At 32.7% G+C, this 21,042-nt stretch overlaps 1 protein-coding gene across 2 annotated transcripts; it reads right to left on the reverse strand.

The window, feature by feature from the left end:
• Nucleotides 1-11,388: 11,388 nt before the first annotated feature.
• LOC112287195 (putative L-type lectin-domain containing receptor kinase S.7) lies at nucleotides 11,389-15,052 on the reverse strand. Of its 2 annotated transcripts, XM_024529956.3 has the most exons (3): nucleotides 14,539-15,026; nucleotides 14,143-14,257; nucleotides 11,389-13,963 (listed from the first exon to the last, which is right to left on the reverse strand). In XM_024529956.3, the coding sequence occupies exon 3, from the start codon at nucleotides 13,922-13,924 to the stop codon at nucleotides 11,615-11,617; it is 2,310 nt and encodes a 769-aa protein (XP_024385724.1). In that variant the 5' UTR covers nucleotides 13,925-13,963; nucleotides 14,143-14,257; nucleotides 14,539-15,026; the 3' UTR covers nucleotides 11,389-11,614. The 2 variants fall into 2 exon arrangements, with proteins under 2 accessions (XP_024385724.1, XP_090109643.1); XM_090253517.1 differs by lacking the exon at nucleotides 14,143-14,257 and having other exon boundaries at nucleotides 14,539-15,052.
• Nucleotides 15,053-21,042: the final 5,990 nt, after the last annotated feature.

Below are 21,042 nucleotides of genomic sequence, written 5' to 3' on the forward strand. Positions count from 1 at the left end.
TTTCCTGGTTCCTAGTATCTAGACCTGTAGACAAGACAAGAACCTCTCAGAAGAATTCTCTAAAACTTTTCAACCTCGCAATGTGCATTAACTGGTCAGAAAAATATCGATCCTACGTGGCAGCAGTTGGAATTGCAGCAACCGAAATTCAAACCGAAATGTAGCTCACAAGCAGCTTTCGCCATTGGAAAACTCTGTGACAGAGATCGCTGTTTGGAATCGAAGTGTGAACCGAATGACCGAAGACGCACACACCCACAGATTCAAAATACAAGAGGGATGAGAATGCATGAGCTCTACGGCATCTCTTGTACCCACCACGGAGTACGTTGAACACAAGGAACTTTCGTTGGCGGCGTCGAAACCAAGTCACCCAAGTGCAACGTCAGTAGGGTCGCCCCTCAACGAAAGACTTCGAATTCCGACAGAGTCAACCGTGGAGGATGACGCCCAGAAATCAGCCTGGGATGTGCAAATTGCAACGACGGATCACCGAGGAACGACTGCCCAGGCACCATGGCCACGATCGTCAGCGATTACCTTGGAAGTCAATGACAGTGCGATATCCAGGCGTGGAGGCGCTGCAGTAGCGAATCTGCGCGTGACCGTGACAATGGAGACCTTGTTGTGGCGATCGATTTGAGCAAGAGGTCAAAGGGTGCGCCGGCGGTGGCGAAGGATCCGTGTAACGCAATGCTGATGCGTGGACGCTAACTAATGCGAGAGCCAGGCCCACCGACAAGCTTCGAGGGGATCGATGAATTAGTGGGATAATTTTTGGAGAGTTTACTTTGATTCTCTAACATGGATAATCAGGAAAAAGTTGTGTGTTGCTGTTCGACGTCACGTCGTTATCTCCCGAGTAATATAAGATAATAACTGACTAGAATTGTATTGTAGGCTTGTGTTTGTTTTGTACCGACAATGTTCTACCTAACATTGTCCTAAACTCAGTGCAACCACTTCATACCAAGAGCAGTTGGTCGGAAGAGAATGAAGAGTGTTTGAAAATGAATCTGTCTTAGTACAATTAGAACCATGCAACTATGTGGATATGCAACATCGTCTTGTAGTAGTGTTCATCATTGTTTGGATTCTCTTCTTTCTTGTGTAAAATTAGTTTATCAGGGTTGTAAAATTTCTATCTTATTAGATTTTATAAATTTTGCTTAAGTTTTTTATGGAGCATTTTTTGAGTGTGACAACATATTTTGGGTGCAATTGACTCAACATATACACATGGAAGTAATAATTAGTCTTTATTTTTTTTAGAAAATATCATGTGAAAGTGTATACAAACAGAATTATCAATTAAATATATATATATATATATATATATATATAGTGATAAAGGTATGATGATAATTTAAATTTTAAATTTTAAACTTGTGTACTTATTTTTGTTAGAAAAGTGTAATTCTTAAATAAATTGAGTATTTTCTAGGCTTTAATTTTTTAAAATATAAGTAAAATAATATAAAATAAAACACATGTCTTGGGTTTAGAATTATAAAACTTTTATCTGTTGTAGCATGTGTATTTAAGTAAGTTACAAAGTAAATAAAATATATTTTTATATTTATATCACACTTATTTTTATTCAAGTAAATGTTTTAGTAACAACCTAGAATAACATAACAAATTTTAAGTCTTGCTAGAAAAGAAAACAGCAAATACTTAGTTTTCACAATTGCATAATAGAAACAACTCAACCATTTATTTGACTAATTTATGACTTATTATAATACAAATTAGTTTTCTTTAACAAACATATTGATAAAATTTAGAAATTATTTTATTCAACATTCAAAGTTTCTTAAAAATATGTCAATCTTTTTTGTAAAGAAAAATAATGAATCCTTCAAGATGTATATATATATATATATATATAGAGAGAGAGAGAGAGAGAGAGAGATATTCCAAAATTAGGCTAAATAATAATGAAGAATTATAATCCTTTAATTTTTAATTATATTTTTTTCTTGTAATATGGAATATATGTATTATGATGTATTCATAGAAATTATTAAAATTTGACATATTCCTACAATAGTCCAAAAACAATTGTTAAGAAATTCTAAATTATTCTAAATTACTTAATTTCTAAGCAAATACAAGATGTTAAGTTTTTCTTAGAATTTTCTAAAAACTATCAAATATTTATCAAAACCATTCACATTCATGTTTTATACAAGAAATTGATTTGTAGAGACAAAATAAAGTAGAATGAGAATAAAATATCAATACTTTAAGAATAAAAAATAATATTTACTAGAGCTCTAATTTTATATGGACTAAAGTACATTAAATTTTTTATTATATTCAAAATGATTACAAATAAGTATGTATGAAAATATATATATTATTATTTATGCAAAAATATTATTTAAAATATTAATTATAAGAATTATAATAAAAAAATCATAAAAAGATTTATTTTTAAAATAATATTATTATTTGAAAGTATCTCTATTATATTCATAATTTATTTTTTTGTCATATTAATTAATATAGCTAAAATTTTGAGATAGATAGAACTTTAAATTTGAAACAACATCAAAGTAATTAAAATATCTAGCACATTGGTGCAAATATGATGTTAGTAAATGTGCATGAGTGTCACGGCCATAATCATGTAAGCTAATAATTACATATAGAAATAGGTAGAAGTAAGTAAAAGTAGATAAAAGTAAGTTAATTCTATAATATTTAATATGGAAGCTTCCTAGAAACTTCCTAGACGCTGCTTTGACTTCATAGGTGTCTTTAATTGACTTTTTGGATTAGAAACGTGGTCAACAAGTTGGCCATGTGCCACACATGTTGTTAGCTTGAAGATCAAGGTAACTATGTAGCCCACACGTAGAAAAACTTGCCTTGTAAGTCAAGGCATGTGTCCTACAAAGTCAACACATATTGGAGGTCCTATAGAACGTCGCCACGTAGCCCCTAGTTAGATAGTATATATAGAGACAAGAGTGAAGGCTTCTTCACTCTTGTCAACTCCTTTCTTGCTTCTAGTCCAGGTTCAAGAGTCTTTAGTTTCTTGTCTTGTGGCAATAGCCATTCCAATTTCCTTTTAATATACCTACTTGTTTATATTTTGACTTATTATATCGAGATAGCCTTTTGGTGAATATTTTCCCTCATCGAGTCTTTGTCCTTGACAAATTGACAAGAGTACACTTACAATATCAGAGCTTTATTTTTCTTGAGTAAGAGTGGATTACCCCTTTCTCTTGACAAGACATAAGCGTATTAGAAGTTTGCGGATTATCCACTTCTAAACTGATATTGTTCTTAGTATCTTCTTTGTTATCAAGTCTTTCTTTTCTTTTGTCTTGAGCAATATCAAACAAATTTTTCTTCTTAGTGTCATTATGGCAGAGCTTGTTGAAATGAAGAGTGCAATGGCACAAATGCAAGAGCAAATGAGGGAGTTAATGCTTGCGATGCATCAACTCAATTCACCAACACAGGAAAGAACAAGAATAGCAGAAAGTGGAGATATAGAGATGATCGAAGCTGCTTCAACATCTACAACAAATCACATTCCTTCTCCAATTGTACAACACCCTATAAGCACTAGAGAACCAAGAATTGCCTTACCTGAGAAATTTGATGGTACGAGATCAAAGTTTCGAGGGTTCATCAATCAAGTATAATTGGCAATTGAACTTCAACTGCAAAGCTATCCAATTCCAGGATCACAAGTCAGGTTTATTGGCACTCTACTTTCTGGTTCTGCATTATCGTGGTTTTCGTCTTTTCTTGAACAACGAAATCCACTATTGGACAATTTGGAAGCTTTTTTGGCGGAGTTTCGATCTATGTATGGTGAATACGATGCAACTCGTGTTGCAACAAATAAGATCCGAATTCTGCGACAAGGAAATCGCTCAGTAACAGTATATGCTTCACAATTTTGACAACTTGCAATTGACATTAAGTGGGATGATGCTGCACTCATCAGTCAATTTCTTTATGGATTGCAATATGAAGTAAAGAAATTGATGCTCAACTTACCTGATCCTCAAACTTTGAGTCAAGCAATCGATTTTGCGGTAAAATGTGATAATCGACTTTTTGAATTTCGATCTGAGAATCATTCACGGGAACCTCAACGTTATTACTCAATGGCAACATCAACATCTTTGCCAAACATACATTCAGAAGTACAAGACATGCAAATTGACGCGGTACGTTTTAAACCCCTAACTAAGCAAGAAAAGATTCGTCGTCGTCAAGAAGGATTATGTTTATATTGCGGAGAACCTAAGCACACTGCTCAACATTGTCCAAAGAAATGACGCAACTATAAAATGAGGGGTACGACGGTCAAAGAAGACAACATGTCGGAAAACGGATTCGTCCAGCTACAATAGGGACCGTGCAGCTGGAACCTTGTATAATTCCTAATGAAGGTCCTATCCTCTCCTCAGAACCCTCTCCTTGTTTTATAATAGACTTATATTTAGGACCTAAGAATTACAAAGCCTCTGCTTTATTAGATTCGGGAGCCTCAGCATGTTTTTTAGATGAACAATTTATTAAAAGTCGTAAAATACCCTTTGTACAGAAACCTAAACCAGTACATGTAGAAGTCATAGATGGTCGTCCCTTGTCTTCTGGAGATGTCACTCATCAAACTCATCCTATAAAAATAACAATAGACTGTCATGATAGCTACAAAGCTTTTAACATAATTAAATCCCCGTCAAATCCAGTTATTTTAGGTTTATCCTGGCTAGAAAAATATAACCCTCGAATAGATTGGAATTCGCGTAAACTTGACTTTTCCCAGAGCATTATTAATAGTTCTACCAACCAAGTAAAAAATTATAAGTCTAGTATAGTAAAACTCGTACTGATAGGTGCAAAAGCATTTATACACGCAGCAAAAGAAGGATCAACTTTTGCTATTTATGCTGCACCTATTTCTGAAAACGTAAAGACTTCAATTAGCATTCCAAGTCAATATCAGGAGTATCAAGACGTTTTTGAGAAAAAGAATGCAGATATTCTTCCTCAGCATCGCCCATATGATTGTTCAATCGACCTCAAGGAAGGAACTCAGCCACCATTTGGACCAATTTACAGTTTATCGCAAGATGAAATGGCTGAACTCAAGACATATATTGACGAGAATTTAGCGAAGAATTTCATACGCCATTCAAAATCTCCAGCAGGAGCTCCAATTCTATTCATAAAGAAAAAAGATGGGTCTTTACGAATGTGTGTTGATTATCGAGGACTCAACAAGATCACAATCAAGAACAGGTATCCATTATCTTTGATATCAAGACTCCTTGACCAGTTGAATCAAGCTAAGATCTATACAAAAATAGATCTAACAGGAGCATATAATCTAGTACGGATCAAAGAAGGAGATGAATGGAAGACTGCGTTTCGAACCAGGTATGGACATTTCGAATATAATGTCATGCCCTTTGGACTCACGAATGCACCAGCTGCTTTTCAACATCTCATGAATGATGTATTTCGTGAATTCTTAGACAATTTTGTCGTCTGCTATCTAGACAACATCCTGATCTATTCTAAGAACATCGAAGAACATGAAATACATGTTCGTCAAGTATTACAAAAACTTAGAGATGCAGGATTGTACGCCAAGATGGAAAAGTGTGTATTTCACACCACTCAAGTTGACTTTTTAGAATACATCATTTCAAATGATGGTCTCATGATGGATTCTAAGAAAGTCCAAACAATCATGGATTGGAAGATTCCAAAGACAGTAAGAGATGTCCAATGTTTCTTGGGATTTGCTAATTACTATCGGATCTTCATCAAAGATTTCTCACGAGTTGCAGCTCCACTTACACGCTTGACTAGTAAAGATAAATTCCAATGGAATCAAGAAGCGGAAGCAGCATTTGAAGCCTTGAAGACATCGTTTGTCTCTGCACCAGTCTTATATCGTGTTGATTTTTCCAAGGCATTTTTTATGGAAACTCATGCATCAGATTTTGCCTTGGGTGCAGTTTTATCACAAATGGGAACAGATGACAAACTTCATCTGATAGCTTTTCATTCAAAAAAATTCTCAACAGTCGAGATCAATTATGAGATCCAAAATAAAAAACTTCTTGCGATCGTGGATTCCTTTCAAGAATGGCGTCATTATCTAGAAGGTGTTTCTAGTCCAGTCATTGTGTATACAGATCACAAGAACCTCGAGTATTTCATGTCAGCACGCGTATTGAATCGTCGTCAAGCTCGTTATAGTATGTCTTTGTGAAGATTCGAGTTCATTATCACTTATCGGCCAGGAAAACAACAAGGTTTGTCTGATGCCCTATCTAGACGTTCTTATTTTGCACCAAAAGAAGGAGATGCAGCTTTTGAGCAACAAAGAACGGTCCTCTTGAAACCGGAGCAATTTCATCTCCGAGCAATGAAATCAACATTGATTGATGATTCAACTTTTCTCAAGCAAATCCAGTCTAGTATGTCCTCAGACCCTCTTGTTTATGATATCGAGAATAATTCTTCCAAGTCTCATGATCCTTCTAAGTTCGAGTTCAAGAATAATCTATTATATTTTGAAGGACGCCTATATGTTCCAGAAGGAGAAGCACGTTTACGTGTTCTTCAAGCACGTCATGACTTTCCAGCAGCAAGGCACTTTGGATATAATAAGACTTTGGAACTCATATCAAGAGATTTTTGGTGGCCACAAATGTGGAAGTCAGTCAAAGACTTTGTACAATCATGTGATATTTGTTCAAGATCAAAAATTCCTCGTCATCGACCTTACGGACTTCTTCAGCCATTACCTATACCAGAACAACCATGGTCTTCTGTTTCTATGAATTTCATCATAGATCTTCCAAGCTCAAGATCTTATGATTCTATATTTGTGATAGTAGATCGCTTCACCAAGATGGCACATTTTGTACCATGTACAAAACCTATCACAGGTGAAGAAACAGCTAAGCGTTTTATTGATAATATCTATCGCTATCATGGATTACCTAAAGATATCATATCGGATAGGGGAACTCAATTTGTATCAAGATTTTGGAGGACCCTTTTCAAGATTTTAAAAGTGGACATAAAGCTATCTTCGGCTTTCCATCCTCAAACTGATGGACAAACAGAGCGCGTAAACTAAGTCTTGGAGCAATATTTAAGGTGTACTATCAACTACCAACAAGATGATTGGACAACCCTTCTGCCATTGGCAGAGTTTGCTTATAATAATACGGTACATTCTTCCACGCAACAAATACCTTTCTTTGCCAATTATGGCTATCATCCACGACTTGATACTTTTGATTTTTCAAAAGTTGATAATCCTGCAGCAAAAGATATGGCAAATCGGTTGTCAGAGTTACATGCAAAAATGAAGACGCAATTGAAGGAAGCTCAAGAACGACAAAAGATAAACGTAGATCTATATCGTAAGGAGCAACCACAACTCAATGTGGGTGATAAGGTATGGCTGCTTCCTCACAATATCAAGACTACTCGACCTTGTGACAAGTTGGACTATCGTAGGCTTGGCCCCTTTTCTGTTTCTGAACAGATCAACCCAGTTGCATATCGGTTACATCTACCGGAGTCAATGAAGATCCATCCTGTATTCCACGTGTCTCTTCTTGAACCATATAAGACAGTGGATATACAAGAAAGAAGACAAATGCTATCGCCTCCTATAGAAGTAGATAATAATGAAGAATTTGAGGTGGAAGAGATATTAGACTTAAGGCGGCGCCGAAATAAGCTAGAATATCTTGTTCATTGGTGCGGATATGATATTAGTGAACGCACATGGGAGCCATCCAGGAATCTAGCAAATGCATCAGCTAAAGTCAAAGTTTTTCATCAATGACATCCATCAAAAGTAAGATGAAAATCTCTCTTATAAAAGAGACAAGATTGACGCAAGATAACATTCAATTTCTTATCCTTATTTGTAACTTCTTTGCATTTGTGACGCTAATTAGATGGAGAGCCAACAACCAGCGGATTCAACTCAAGAACCTTCGTTTGCTGACCTGTCGGACGAGACATTACGATTGTTACAACCTTCAAGACGACGCAATCGAGATGAAGATCTTCAAGAACAACATGTTCTTCCTCGAATAGATGGTGAGATACAACGCGTTTGGTATCACGATTTGGGAAGGGACTCTCGATGTTTGGTGATTTTGCTAGAGGTAGGAACAACTCCTGATGGTGTTCCAAATATTCTATTCGAAGGAAGTTACGAAGGCCTCAACAATGATCAAATAACTGGGTGGTCTTCCCGCCTTGGTATGGGACACTACCGATGGTTGAGAGGCCCTATCAATCATCTTCGAAGAGAACAGAGATCAGAGTATGTGGCGAATACAATTCGTCACATCATAGATTTCCTCAACATATGATGACCGCTCCTCGTGGAACTCGTCTCTAGAAGGGGGGTAATGTCACGGCCATAATCATGTAAGCTAATAATTACATATAGAAATAGGTAGAAGTAAGTAAAAGTAGATAAAAGTAAGTTAATTCTATAATATTTAATATGGAAGCTTCCTAGAAACTTCCTAGACGCTGCTTTGACTTCATAGGTGTCTTTAATTGACTTTTTGGATTAGAAACGTGGTCAACAAGTTGGCCATGTGCCACACATGTTGTTAGCTTGAAGATCAAGGTAACTATGTAGCCCACACGTAGAAAAACTTGCCTTGTAAGTCAAGGCATGTGTCCTACAAAGTCAACACATATTGGAGGTCCTATAGAACGTCGCCACGTAGCCCCTAGTTAGATAGTATATATAGAGACAAGAGTGAAGGCTTCTTCACTCTTGTCAACTCCTTTCTTGCTTCTAGTCCAGGTTCAAGAGTCTTTAGTTTCTTGTCTTGTGGCAATAGCCATTCCAATTTCCTTTTAATATACCTACTTGTTTATATTTTGACTTATTATATCGAGATAGCCTTTTGGTGTATATTTTCCCTCATCGAGTCTTTGTCCTTGACAATGAGTGTAATTAATTATTCTTGAAAAAATCTAAGAAATATATTTTTAAGACCTTTCATTATCAATTTCTATATAAATTAATAATCAACTATTAATATTTATAATAATATGTTACAAAGCTACAAAGAAAATGTTAAAATTTTATTTTTTTCATATATATACTACATTTTTTTTAATAAATTTAACTTTAATAACTTGGATAATTATCAACCAGTAATTTTATATTGAGAATTGTGATATTTTGTAATTTATAGATAAACCATCAAGTTCTTATAGTCTTTATGATAATAAAGCTAAAATTAAAATTTCTATGAAATACATATTTTATCAAATTCTTTCTATCTTTATCATTTAAGATTATAATATGATTGTTAGTTGCATATTATTTTTAAAAATCAAATTAGATAGTATATAGATAACTTCTTTTAAATCAATGATATAAAAAAATTTAATAATTTTTATTATTTATTTTTTATTTGTTGATTAATATAATTTTATAAATAAATATTTATATTACAATTAAAGAAATATTTTAATATATTAGAAATAAGATATTAATAAAAGAAGTAAACTAATTTATTCAATATCACAATGTTCCTTATTTGAAAGAATCTAAGCGAAATTTAAAACTTTGATTGAAAACAATAATGAAACTTAATCAAAATCTTTCTATGAGATATTTTTTAGATTTATTTAATTTTTTATTAAAAAGTAAAATATAATATTTAAATTAAATTAATTTTTATTTAATATCTGTTATGGATATCTTTTTATTGTAAGAAATGCCTTTTTTAATACTTTTTTAAGGTCATGTTTAGTTTTCTATCTATCTCAATTTAATATATTAGAAGCATTCTAAATTTCTTTGATTGCTTTTATTTGTATTTATTTTTAGTTTTTATTGATTATATTTTAGTGTATTTTTTTTGTAAGTAATTAATTTCAGTTTTTTTAATATTTGTCTTTTAAATCTTACTTGATTTGAATTTATCAAATTTTATATTTTTTTAAGTCTTAATTAAGTATTCCTTCATTATTTTGGATTTTTTTTTTTTTTATTAGTTTAATACTTATAAAAATTAGCCAAATGTCAAGGACGTAAATTAAGACAAAATTTGAAAGAAAACACATTTGTATGTCACTAAAGAGAAAAGAAAGTAAAGAAAAAATATATAGGTATATGATAGAAATGAATCATAATGGCTATTGCCAAATACAAAGAGACTAGAGAGTATTGAACTAAGGTTGCAACACAAGAAACATATTGAGAAGAGTATGGATGGCCTCAATCTTGCCTTAAATTATACAAGCTACAAAAGATGTCTTGTAGGATCTTCCTAGAGACTACAAGGCTCAAGCATCAAGTTGCTTCGAACATAACTTCTAAAAAGTATAAAACTTTTTTGATAACTGCATGACATACATATCTAAGACAGATATGTATGTACTTCTATCATTTCTATTTAATTGATATGTTTAGAAAAAGTTTTAGAAATCATGTAAAAAAATTGCTAAAAATTTATATTAAAAATTTAAAAATATTGTATATATATATATATATATATATGTGTGTGTGTGTGTGTGTGTGTGTGTGATTGTTAGAATCAAAATATTAGCAATCTTATTCAAGATTATGAAAAAAATGAAAATTTGGTTTATCTTAATATCTATTCTCACTTCATGCTATATCAAGGCTTCTGAAGAATGTATTTTCTCTACTAAGTACGAGGCCTTTAGAAGGCATTTGAACCATGACTTTTTGTAGTAATGCTTTTGGGTATAAAGATCTTTAAATAAATTTTATTTAAAATTTAAATAACTCATGTGATACTTAAATTGTAAGCAACAAAGTTAAATAAATAATGCAAAATGCATAAAAAAATATGAATTGCTTGCATAATATTGAATAATCAAATTCTTCAACTACATAACAAAACCATGTTAATGGTGCATAGTTTTGGGTGTAACTTTCAGTATACATACATGTCGACCAGTGAAAAAAACCAGTATTAAAAAATAAAAATAATGATGCAGGTTGCAAGGTTTGAACACAAACAACAAAATAAATAGACAGGTAAACAACGATTAAAATTTAAATCTTCTAACTTTTTTGCAATGCAGACAATCGACGAGAAAAATAGAAAGCAAACTTTCAAGTCCGCTTATGAAGCCAAAAAACGTAGCTGTGGAGTTTCACAATGAATAAGCATGCTGACGTGAAAACAAACTGATGTGATGCAAAACATGCCAAAAAATCAAATAAAAATAAATAAATAAATAAAATCCTGCAACCACTCCACAGACGTCCACTTCATTTCAACATCTTACTTTTATGATGTTTCAGTGAAGCCTTCAACACTATTAAGTCTCCTTTACACATGAGCTCAGCCACACCAAATCGAAATTCAGGACTTACCGAACTCGGCAACCTTTCAATATATCAGTTCGTCAAAACTCAACAAAAGTAGAAAGACAGAGGAGCTCCATTGACAGGTGGAAACAAGAGAAACCTCAGCAGGAGGAGGAGTAGCAGCGGAGGCAGTTGCGTCGCGCATTCAAAGCTAATAAGCCTACGAAGAACCCAAGTGGGATTCATCAAAAATGAGGGGCCTAATTAATTAAATAATCAAAGGATAGATTTAGCTTGAGAGGAGAAGCTGTCGTGGTCTGTGGTGCTGTACCCGGTATTGGTGCTGTAGCTACTATACTTGCTATTGGTGTTGCTGCTGGCTTTACTGATTGCCTCGGGCGGGTCGTAGCCATCGCCGTGCGAGGTGTCGAACTCGGAGTAAGAGCCATACTGCGAGTACACTGCACACTTCACAACCGGCTTCTCGGTAGGGACCGGGGGAAGTGGACTATCGCCCGTGAGGATTTGTCGTGCGTTGCGCATGGTGGGTCTGGAGATTGGGTCGGGATGGCAGCACAAGAGGCCGAGGAGAAGAGTTCGCTCGATTTGCTGTGCGTCTCGATCGTCGCGGATTTTGGCGTCCACGACGCAAGAGATGTCATTGCCAGCGTGCGCGGCCCAGACGCAGTCGAGAAGCGGCATCTGTGTGTCGCGGTCGACGTCTGTTGGCCGTCTGCCGCAGATCATCTCCACGATTAGAACGCCGAAGCTGTATACGTCCGTTTGCGTGGTTGCCCTGCCAGTTTGCGGAAGCTCTGGCGCCATGTAGCCCAGTGTGCCCGCCAGCATTGTGGTTGCTGCCGCTTGGTTGTGCTCGGTGAGGCGCGCGAGACCGAAATCGGCCAGACAGGCGTTGTAGTTCACGTCGAGAAGGATGTTCCCGGGCTTCAGATCGCGATGCAGGATGCACTGGCCGACCTCCTCGTGCAAATAAGCTAAGGCTGCGGCGACGCCAGTGAGAATGTTGTAGCGCGTTCCCCAGGGGATTACCGTGTTCGGTGCTTGCATTTCTTTGCGCAGCAGGCTGTCAAGGCTTCCATTTGGAAGATACTCGTAGACGAGGCAGAGCATCCCCTTCTCGTTGCACCAACCTTGCAATTGCACCAAGTTCCGGTGTCGGATCTGGTTTATGATAGACACCTCCGCCTGGAATTCTTTCTCCGCCAGTTCTTGTGACCTGTCAGCCTGGATCATCTTCACCGCGACCATGGCTCCAGAGTCGCGAAGAATTCCACGGTAGACACTTCCTGAGCCTCCTTTTCCTAAAAGCTCTGATTGACTGAAGTTCTTAGTGGCTAAGCTGAGCTCTTTGTAGGTAAACTTCCGAGGTCCAACCACTGCGACACCTCCTGGAATCGTTTCTTGGCTGTATGTTCCGGCTTCTGAGGACTTCCCTCTGCAGCAAAAGCATCCTAGTCCTAGTCCAAGCAAGAGCAGAAGACCACCAGCTCCACCAGCAGCGGCACCGTATATGAGGCCCTTGTTGGAAGAGGATGTCGAATTAGAGCAGGGAGTTGATGTGCAATTTTCTCCTGGTGTCAAAGTGACAGGAGCGGACGGGTGTGTCGCTGGAGGGGACGACTGTAGGGGTGGAGTGGACGGCTGTGGCGCTGAAGATGGTGTTACAGGTGATGTAAATGTGGAAGAAAAATTCCAAGAATAAACTGAGTCTTCTTGCGGTGTAATGTAAATTCCGGAACCGGAGAATCCAACGAACATTTGGTCGTTCATATAAGGGTATAAGTTCTTTGTAGTATTTATTCTTCCCACTGACTCGCCCCCGATGTCGAGCAAATCCACAAGGAGGATATGGCTGAGACCGTTGTAACGGATATGAAGCGTAAACACTCCCCTGTTTTGAATGCACGGGCTTGTCTGACTGCCAGGAGGGGTCGCCATGTCGAACACAGGGTCGGACCTCATCGTTGTGAGGTCAACCCCAAGATGGCAGCTGCTGGTATCATTGTAACCAGGGAATTCGCTGAATCCTGTGTCAATCTCGATGGCAAAGACTTTGTTGGAAAAATTATCAGTTGAGCTATTCATTAGGCCCAAGTAAAGACCGTAATCTCCAATCGTTCGATTATCAGGGAAAATACCCCAGGCCATGCCGGATGGTGAGCTCAAAGCGAAATTTCCGAGTTTCGTGTCGATGGAGAACGTGAAGGAAGTTTCAAAAGAGGCCATCGTTGCCGTGGTTGAGTTCCGCAATTGGACTGGAGTGGGGTACAGTGCTCTTCCAACAGATGTAACTTGACCCTCCACATCAACGGATATGTTGCACAAACGGAGTCTGCCATCGGGCATGATTCGGGAGTCGCCCACAAGTGTGACAGAGCCAGGACCGAATTTGGAGTACGTGAAGGAGGTATCAGGCTGGCAGGTCACCAAGGTGGTGAAGAAGAGAAAAAAGCACAATAATACGGGAAGTCTATTTATATTAATGCCTTCCTCCAGGGTGAATGTTCTACTAGCCCGTCCTTCATCGAAAAAGTAGCTGAGGATTCTGCGATGCTCAGAAGCCATTGGACTTCACATTTCCAAAAATTTATTCACGGTTGATATCTGTTCAAAACAAGGAAACTTGTGAGTTGCAGCGCAATTGGCGCGATTGTCATTAGAAATCTCAGGGTTCCAGCTACTGCAAAATATTCCTTCTACGGGATCCGATTAGGGAAGTACTATTACAATGACTATTCCTTAGTTTTCATAATTTGAAATTCATATCTTACTTTGTCTAGTACCTTCCAAATGTAAACAACGGAGATGATGCAGGATCTACACCTCCACCAGTTACAGATAGATGGATCATTCTGATTGAATATTTTCTTTATTCGACACTTCATGGTAGGGTATACACTGTATTTGTAGGGTCACGATCCGGCAACGCAGAGGTCAAGCCAGTGGAGTGAGGCAGACACACACATCACCATAATCATCATCAGCTCGATTCTGAAGATTGTCACACCCAGTTGCCGCTACACCCCAAATCCATCGTGACTGCATACGTTTGTCACATGCGCCCCTGAACTTACGAATCTTCCCCTAGAGAAGCCAGACTTATATCCCCACCCTTTACATTTGCAAAACCAAAGTTCCAGACACCACGAAGCAAGTGGAGGTAGATCCAGGTTGCTCACCTGCGGCAATAGAGAATACGCGCTCCGGTCTTGGTCGCCTTTACAAAAGGCGCGTAAAAAAACGGACCTCCAAGGGCTTCATCACGAAAATGCTAGCCCAAATCTTGCTCCGAAAATTGTTCAACTTGCCTCTCCTTATCGTGAACCACCATCGTTCTTCTCACATACAAAAGACCATGCACCTAAAATGGCGATGGGGCAGTGGCCAGCTCGAATGCAGGTAGTCTACACAAGATCTACGGCTCGGTTAAGCTACACTTCGAAAGAAGCAGCAAGATTTCAGATGCCCCCACAAACTAGGAAACCACTGCACCAACTGCACCCAAAGGCTGAGTGCGATTTGGGAAGAGACAGAGATTCGAGAAGAAAAAAATATATCTGCAAGAGAACTGAACAAAAAAATAAAAAAAATAAAAAAAATACGAGAAATGAGAAATGAGCAAGACAAATCCCCTCAAATCACAGTCTGGGCGGCGCCAGCTTCACCTGCTAGACAAAGTATCCTACACCCTCTTCAAGCTGACCACGCCGATTACAAAGGGCGGGAGTTAAGGGGCCTACAGAAGCGAATTCGGAGTGGCATCTGTGGACTCACCTGCACATGCTCCCCAATGCTCGCATCCGGAAGCGAAAACGGTTTCCTCGGACCCAATAGTCAACGGTTTCAGTCCATTTTATACTCCTCACGCACACTTCGGCCACCGAAACTCGCCCTATCTCTGGCGCAGTTCTCCTGTTTTCAAGAGTCGTCGACAAGTCTGGGTCCCCCTTTTGGTCTTGCCCAATTTCTGCGCAGCGTTCGAGGCTCTAGCTGTGCTGTAAATGCACACAATATTTAGTAAACTTGTTGTAATATTCTGCAAGTATTAGGGTTAAAGTTCTAAAACGCTGTTTTAAGAGATAAATACTTTGATGTGATAAATGTTTAGATTTGAACATGCTATTGAGTTTTTTGGGGGAGATAGAGATTTACACGGGAATATAACTATGTTGCTTCTTTTCTAGTAATTAATCTTTAGGGATACACTTTAGAGAAGTAATTATCTACGGCTCTGAAAATCAACTCATCTCAGCAGAGAAAAATTTTGAAAGATAGTTTTTTTTGTTATTCTCTTTCCTCGTGTAATAACTATAAAAATCGTGTTTGTATTTTTTCGATGTATTACTGTTTTATTGAAAAATACGCTGATCCAATTTGAGCTTGCATATCGCCATGAGAAATTATTTTAGTGAAAATAATGAATCCTTTCGAACATATACATCAATGGATGAAATGGAACGTTGTTACTGTCGGGATTTCAATGAAAATCCAAAAGGATTTGAAAAGTATTTCCTACTGATTGTGTTACTTTCTATTCTCAATAAGTTCTAAAATAAGACAGTTGTAAAACAATTGTTTCTTTTTCATCCACTTTCATCCGTTTGTTTGTTTCAACAGTGTATCCTTGTGTTACGAATCCTGCTCATTTGTGTTAATGGATCTGCGTAATATTGTATAAATTCATTTAAAGAATTTTGAAGCTCAATAAACATAGACTCAACAATTCATTAGACTTTTTAAGGAAAAATGCAAATGTCAATTAAATTTTATAACAATTAGATTTCTCCATGATTGATTTAGGTTGAATTGTAAGATCAATTGTTTTACAAAACCATAATTCCAAATTAAAAGAAATGAGTTTTGTACAAAAGAAAGCCGCATAAAAAAAAGAAATTCATAATTTCAGTGCTGCATATTTTCTTATTATTATTATTATTATTATTTCCTTTATTCTTTCAGTAAGTTCCAAATAATATTTTATAGATATTGTGGATAATTATAATATATCAAATAAAATTAAATTTTTGTAGATAATCATTATGATACTAAAATCCAGTAGCTCTACAGTTTTTAAATTTAAATTTTTCAAATAAAATCACATAGTTTATAAGCTTTGTTGAATACAAAAGTGAAGAGATGTGTTACCAAGAAATATGGTTTGATAACAAAATATTTCATTGACAACCTTTCTGTTGATCAAGATAATATATGGGCTTTGATTAAAGTTTTATTGGATCCAACTACAATATTACAATCATTTTATGTGGAGTTTGTATGCATAAAAAGATCATTTTTGTCAAAATTTTATTTAAAAAAAAAAAAAAACTTTTGAATGCTTATAATGAAAAAAATACCTTAAACATAAAAATGAACATAAATAATTTACTTCTAAAAAGGCTTTTGATTATTATTTTAAAAAATGTTGTAGTTTTTTTTTAGTTATGTACAATAACTATATAACTATATAACTATATAACTATATATTTATATAGTTGTATGAAGAAATGACATAAATTGAAGGTGAGTTGTGGAGTATATTAAAGATAATTTTATTATTGCATATGTACGTATTTTTTTATTTTATTTTATTAGTCAATTGTACATTGTTAGGATAGTATATTCAAATCATGTATTGTACATAAAAGATACATTTATTCATTAGATTTAGATATAAATGAACTTTTAAAACTCTATTAATATGTAAGATATTTTTAAATATGATAATATTAAAAATTATTATGTATTCATACAATTAAATCTGATTTTAAAATTATTTTTTAAAAACATAAAGTATACATCTCTCTTAATATTTTAAAACATTAAAGATTACAATTTTAAAAATAGATAGAAATTATATTATTTAAAATCGATATATATATATATATATATATATATAGTTTTCAACTCAAAATAATGATTTATTTTTATTTCAAGTCAAAGCTTTCATTTAATTTGATTTTTTTAATATTATATCTCTTATTGTAAATGACATAATTTTTTATACAATGATATAATAAAACATGAGTATTTTAAATTTCTAAAAATTATGTTTAGGCAACTGTTATAATTTTTTTTTAGAGACAAACGAAAAAAGAAGTGGTCAAATAAAATTACATGTTGATTGAATTTAGGATCAATCAAATTATATTTATTATAAATTCTAATCAATGTTTTACTTGAAGCTTATTGTTAAGTACTTTGAGCCATTAATCATGTCCTATATTCTAGCAAGAAGACCACCGAATTATTTTATTATTATTAATACCTTAATAATTATATTTTAATAATAAATTAAAATGTGATCATGTGTAGTATCTATTTGCAACAGTCATATAAAGCAGTAAGACTTTCTACTAAAATTTTAATATAATTTGTACTGCATTATACCATCTATTTAAAGAAAATATATATTTATTAAAAATATCTATCTTAATTTTAAATTTGAGAAAAATTTAATGGTTGATTTAGAAGTTTTTTAAATAATAGTCCTTGAAATAAATATGTTGCCCAGTGGTTTATTATCTTGTTTCAACAAAAAAATTATGAAAGATTTCTCTAAGTAGAGGCAATAAAGAATTCATTGTTGAACCTTTTTATATTATGTATAATATGTTAATATTTTTTAGTCTTTTTTTTTTTTTTTTTTTTTTTTTTTTGATAAATTTTGAAAATAAAAACCAACAACTAATACTAATGCATTTATGAGATCCTTAGATGACCTTTGTGTTTACTTATTAATATTACATACACCATGGCATAAAAAGATATTTTGATTTTTTTAACATTGTATAAAATCTAAACCTTATTCTATCTTATATTATCAATTACTAATGGTTTAAATAAGAAGTGGTGGTAACTGCTTCTCTTAAAATATACTAAATATATTATACAATTTATTAAGAGACATATAGAAAATATGATGAATTTTTTAATAATTTAAGTAATTGCAAGCAACATACAACTAGATTATTATTTTTTTAGATAATAAAGATTTCGAGTCTTTGATAATCAATATAATTATAAGATCAATTGGTTTTGATGTTACATCAAAACAACTAAGTTTTGTCACTATTTTGAATGGATTTTTTTTTTTTTTTTTTTTTTTTTGTATAAATGTTTTTTAAACTTTTATCTTTACTAGTGTATAAAGTTCTGAAATTTAACTTGGAAAAAATTATATTTTAAAAATCAAAAATATAAAATCATACATGTTAACTATAATTGGAAACAAATTGTGCAAATGAATATATTATATTATTACATAAAAATCTTACTTAAGGTAAGAAAGTTCCATATTATCTTGAAGATAATTAATAAAATATTATTTTAAATCTAAATTTAAATATTTTTTAGATTTGATAATAAAAATTATATATAATTTAATATCAAATTTTAATATCTCAAAAAGTGCCATTTAAAATTTTTTATAAATAAAAATAATTAGTTAAGTATAAAATTGATTAATAGTCTATAAAATTAGTAAATATTATTTAGTATTTTTTTAGAAGTTTCTTCGTTAATAAAAATTTTCATACAACAAATAACATATATATTTTTTCATAAAATAAATCATCTATTGTACAAACTATTTTATAAACATTTGAGGTCAAAGGATCTATAATGAATTTAGATAAAAGATGAAAATATTTTTATTATAGAATAAGTAAAAAATTGAAAATTTAATTTATATAATGATATAAAGTTTTTACTAGAGAGTAAGTCTCATACAATCAAATAACATATTTTAACAGATTTTCACATTTGAAACCACCAAAATCTTTTTAAAATAGTTATAAATTTTTATTGTATATGTAATAATGTATTGCTAAGAAGTCATGTTCTACTTAAAAGGCGTGTGATTGTGCTTGACCTTTTAGAATATATAAACATCATTTACATTATTTTATTTTTTAAGTATATCTTATATAATGAATGTAGTATTCGAATCTTGCTAAATGGTTATATATTTATTCTTTAATAATCTAGCTGTATTGTGGCTATATACTTATTTTAAAGATATTGCCTTTTTATTTTTAAAGATTTATACTCTTTTTAAAAGATTTTTTATAGTATTAAATAATATAATATGATTTTTTAGAATTAAAGAAAAAAATTTCATGTTTCTATCATTTTTTTTTTTTTTATCATATTGTAATATATTTAAGTTTTATAACATTAATATGTATATCTTTGAAATATGGTTATATATCTTACATAATTGAAGTATTTGCTAAAAAATATTCCAATATTTAAATATAGTCAATCAACTTTTTGATTAAGGTCCAAAAAGTAAATTATCTCATTTACTTAATAAATAAATTTTTTGACTTAATATCAAGAATTAATCAAGTTGAACAATAAAATATTTATATTATGTTGTAATTTGTAAACAAATAATGAGCACAACTATTCTACTTGATATCAATTATTACTTGTTGAAAGTATAACACATGTGAAAAAAACAGATGTATATATGTATATATATGTATAATTGTAAAACTTATATTTTATCAATTGGTATAGCTTTTTATCATAATATTTAATCCAGTTTATTAGAAATAACTTAAATATTAGATCTAAATTATCTTAGAATAATAATAATAATAATAATAGATATAATAACTAAAGTTTTAATAAAGTGAACTTAATATGCTTGAATTGGATAACTAAGAAGTTAGAGTTCTATAATAAGTTTAATTGGATTGATGAGTTCTTTTAATTTTTATTTTATACTATTAAATTTCTCTACAAAAATAAATTTAAGTTCAATATTTGATATAATTGTATTAATCTGAATTATTTAAATGATTTAGTTGCTAAAAAAACTTCTATTATTTATTTACATATTTTTGTTATAATAATTTTTTTTTCTTTTAATCTCTTCTAAACCATAATAGATCAAAAAGTTATATATTTAAAAATAAAAATAAAGAAACAGTAAAATTTTAAGAAAAAATATAAAAGTACCAAATAGAATAGCTATTTCTAAATAAAATAAAATAAAAAACTAAAAAGACTTAAATTAAAATGGGAGTTTTAATAATCCATTGATTAGATTAAGGATGGTCATAGTCTTGCTTAGTTACAAATATTCATCTAAGAAGGCCATATAACAGCTTTGTAATAACTACAAAGCTTGTGATCTAAGCATCTAGATTATAATTTTTTTTCTATAAAGACTTCATGAAGTTAGAATTATTTTTATGAGATTTTTTAATAACCACATTGCAAATCTCAAAGAACATACAGAATTGATCTTTGTCTAGAAAACTTCTCCAATGTTTCTTTAAGATAATTTTTGTCTATTCAATATATTTTTATTGAATTTCATTTGTTTCTATATATTTCTTTTTACTTTAAAAAGAAGATTTTCAAATTTTCGATTAATAATATAATATTTAAAGAATATTTAATAATTTTTTTAGCTATGGATTAGATTTAAAGCAAATCCTTTAGATGTATTATGTGGGTAATAAAATTTCTTCCATAAGTTCTAAGATTTAAATAATAATTTTAAATTATTCTAAAATTAAATTTACAATCCTTGTAGTACTTATGAAGCTTTTGTGTGGTTTTTTTTGTGAGCTAATATAAATATAAATAAGATCTAAGCAGACTTTATCTTAACAGTGTCTTTCTTGTGATTCAATATATTTTTATGGTTTCTTAGTTTTCTAACTTAA

Source organism: Physcomitrium patens, chromosome 10 (assembly GCF_059467195.1).
Source record: "Physcomitrium patens ecotype Gransden chromosome 10, ASM5946719v1, whole genome shotgun sequence".
NCBI classification, from domain to species: domain Eukaryota; kingdom Viridiplantae; phylum Streptophyta; class Bryopsida; order Funariales; family Funariaceae; genus Physcomitrium; species Physcomitrium patens.

Excerpts from the sequence above, each read along its gene's own strand:
- LOC112287195 (XM_090253517.1), bottom strand. The coding sequence starts at position 13,924 with ATGGCTTCTGAGCATCGCAGAATCCTCAGCTACTTTTTCGATGAAGGA.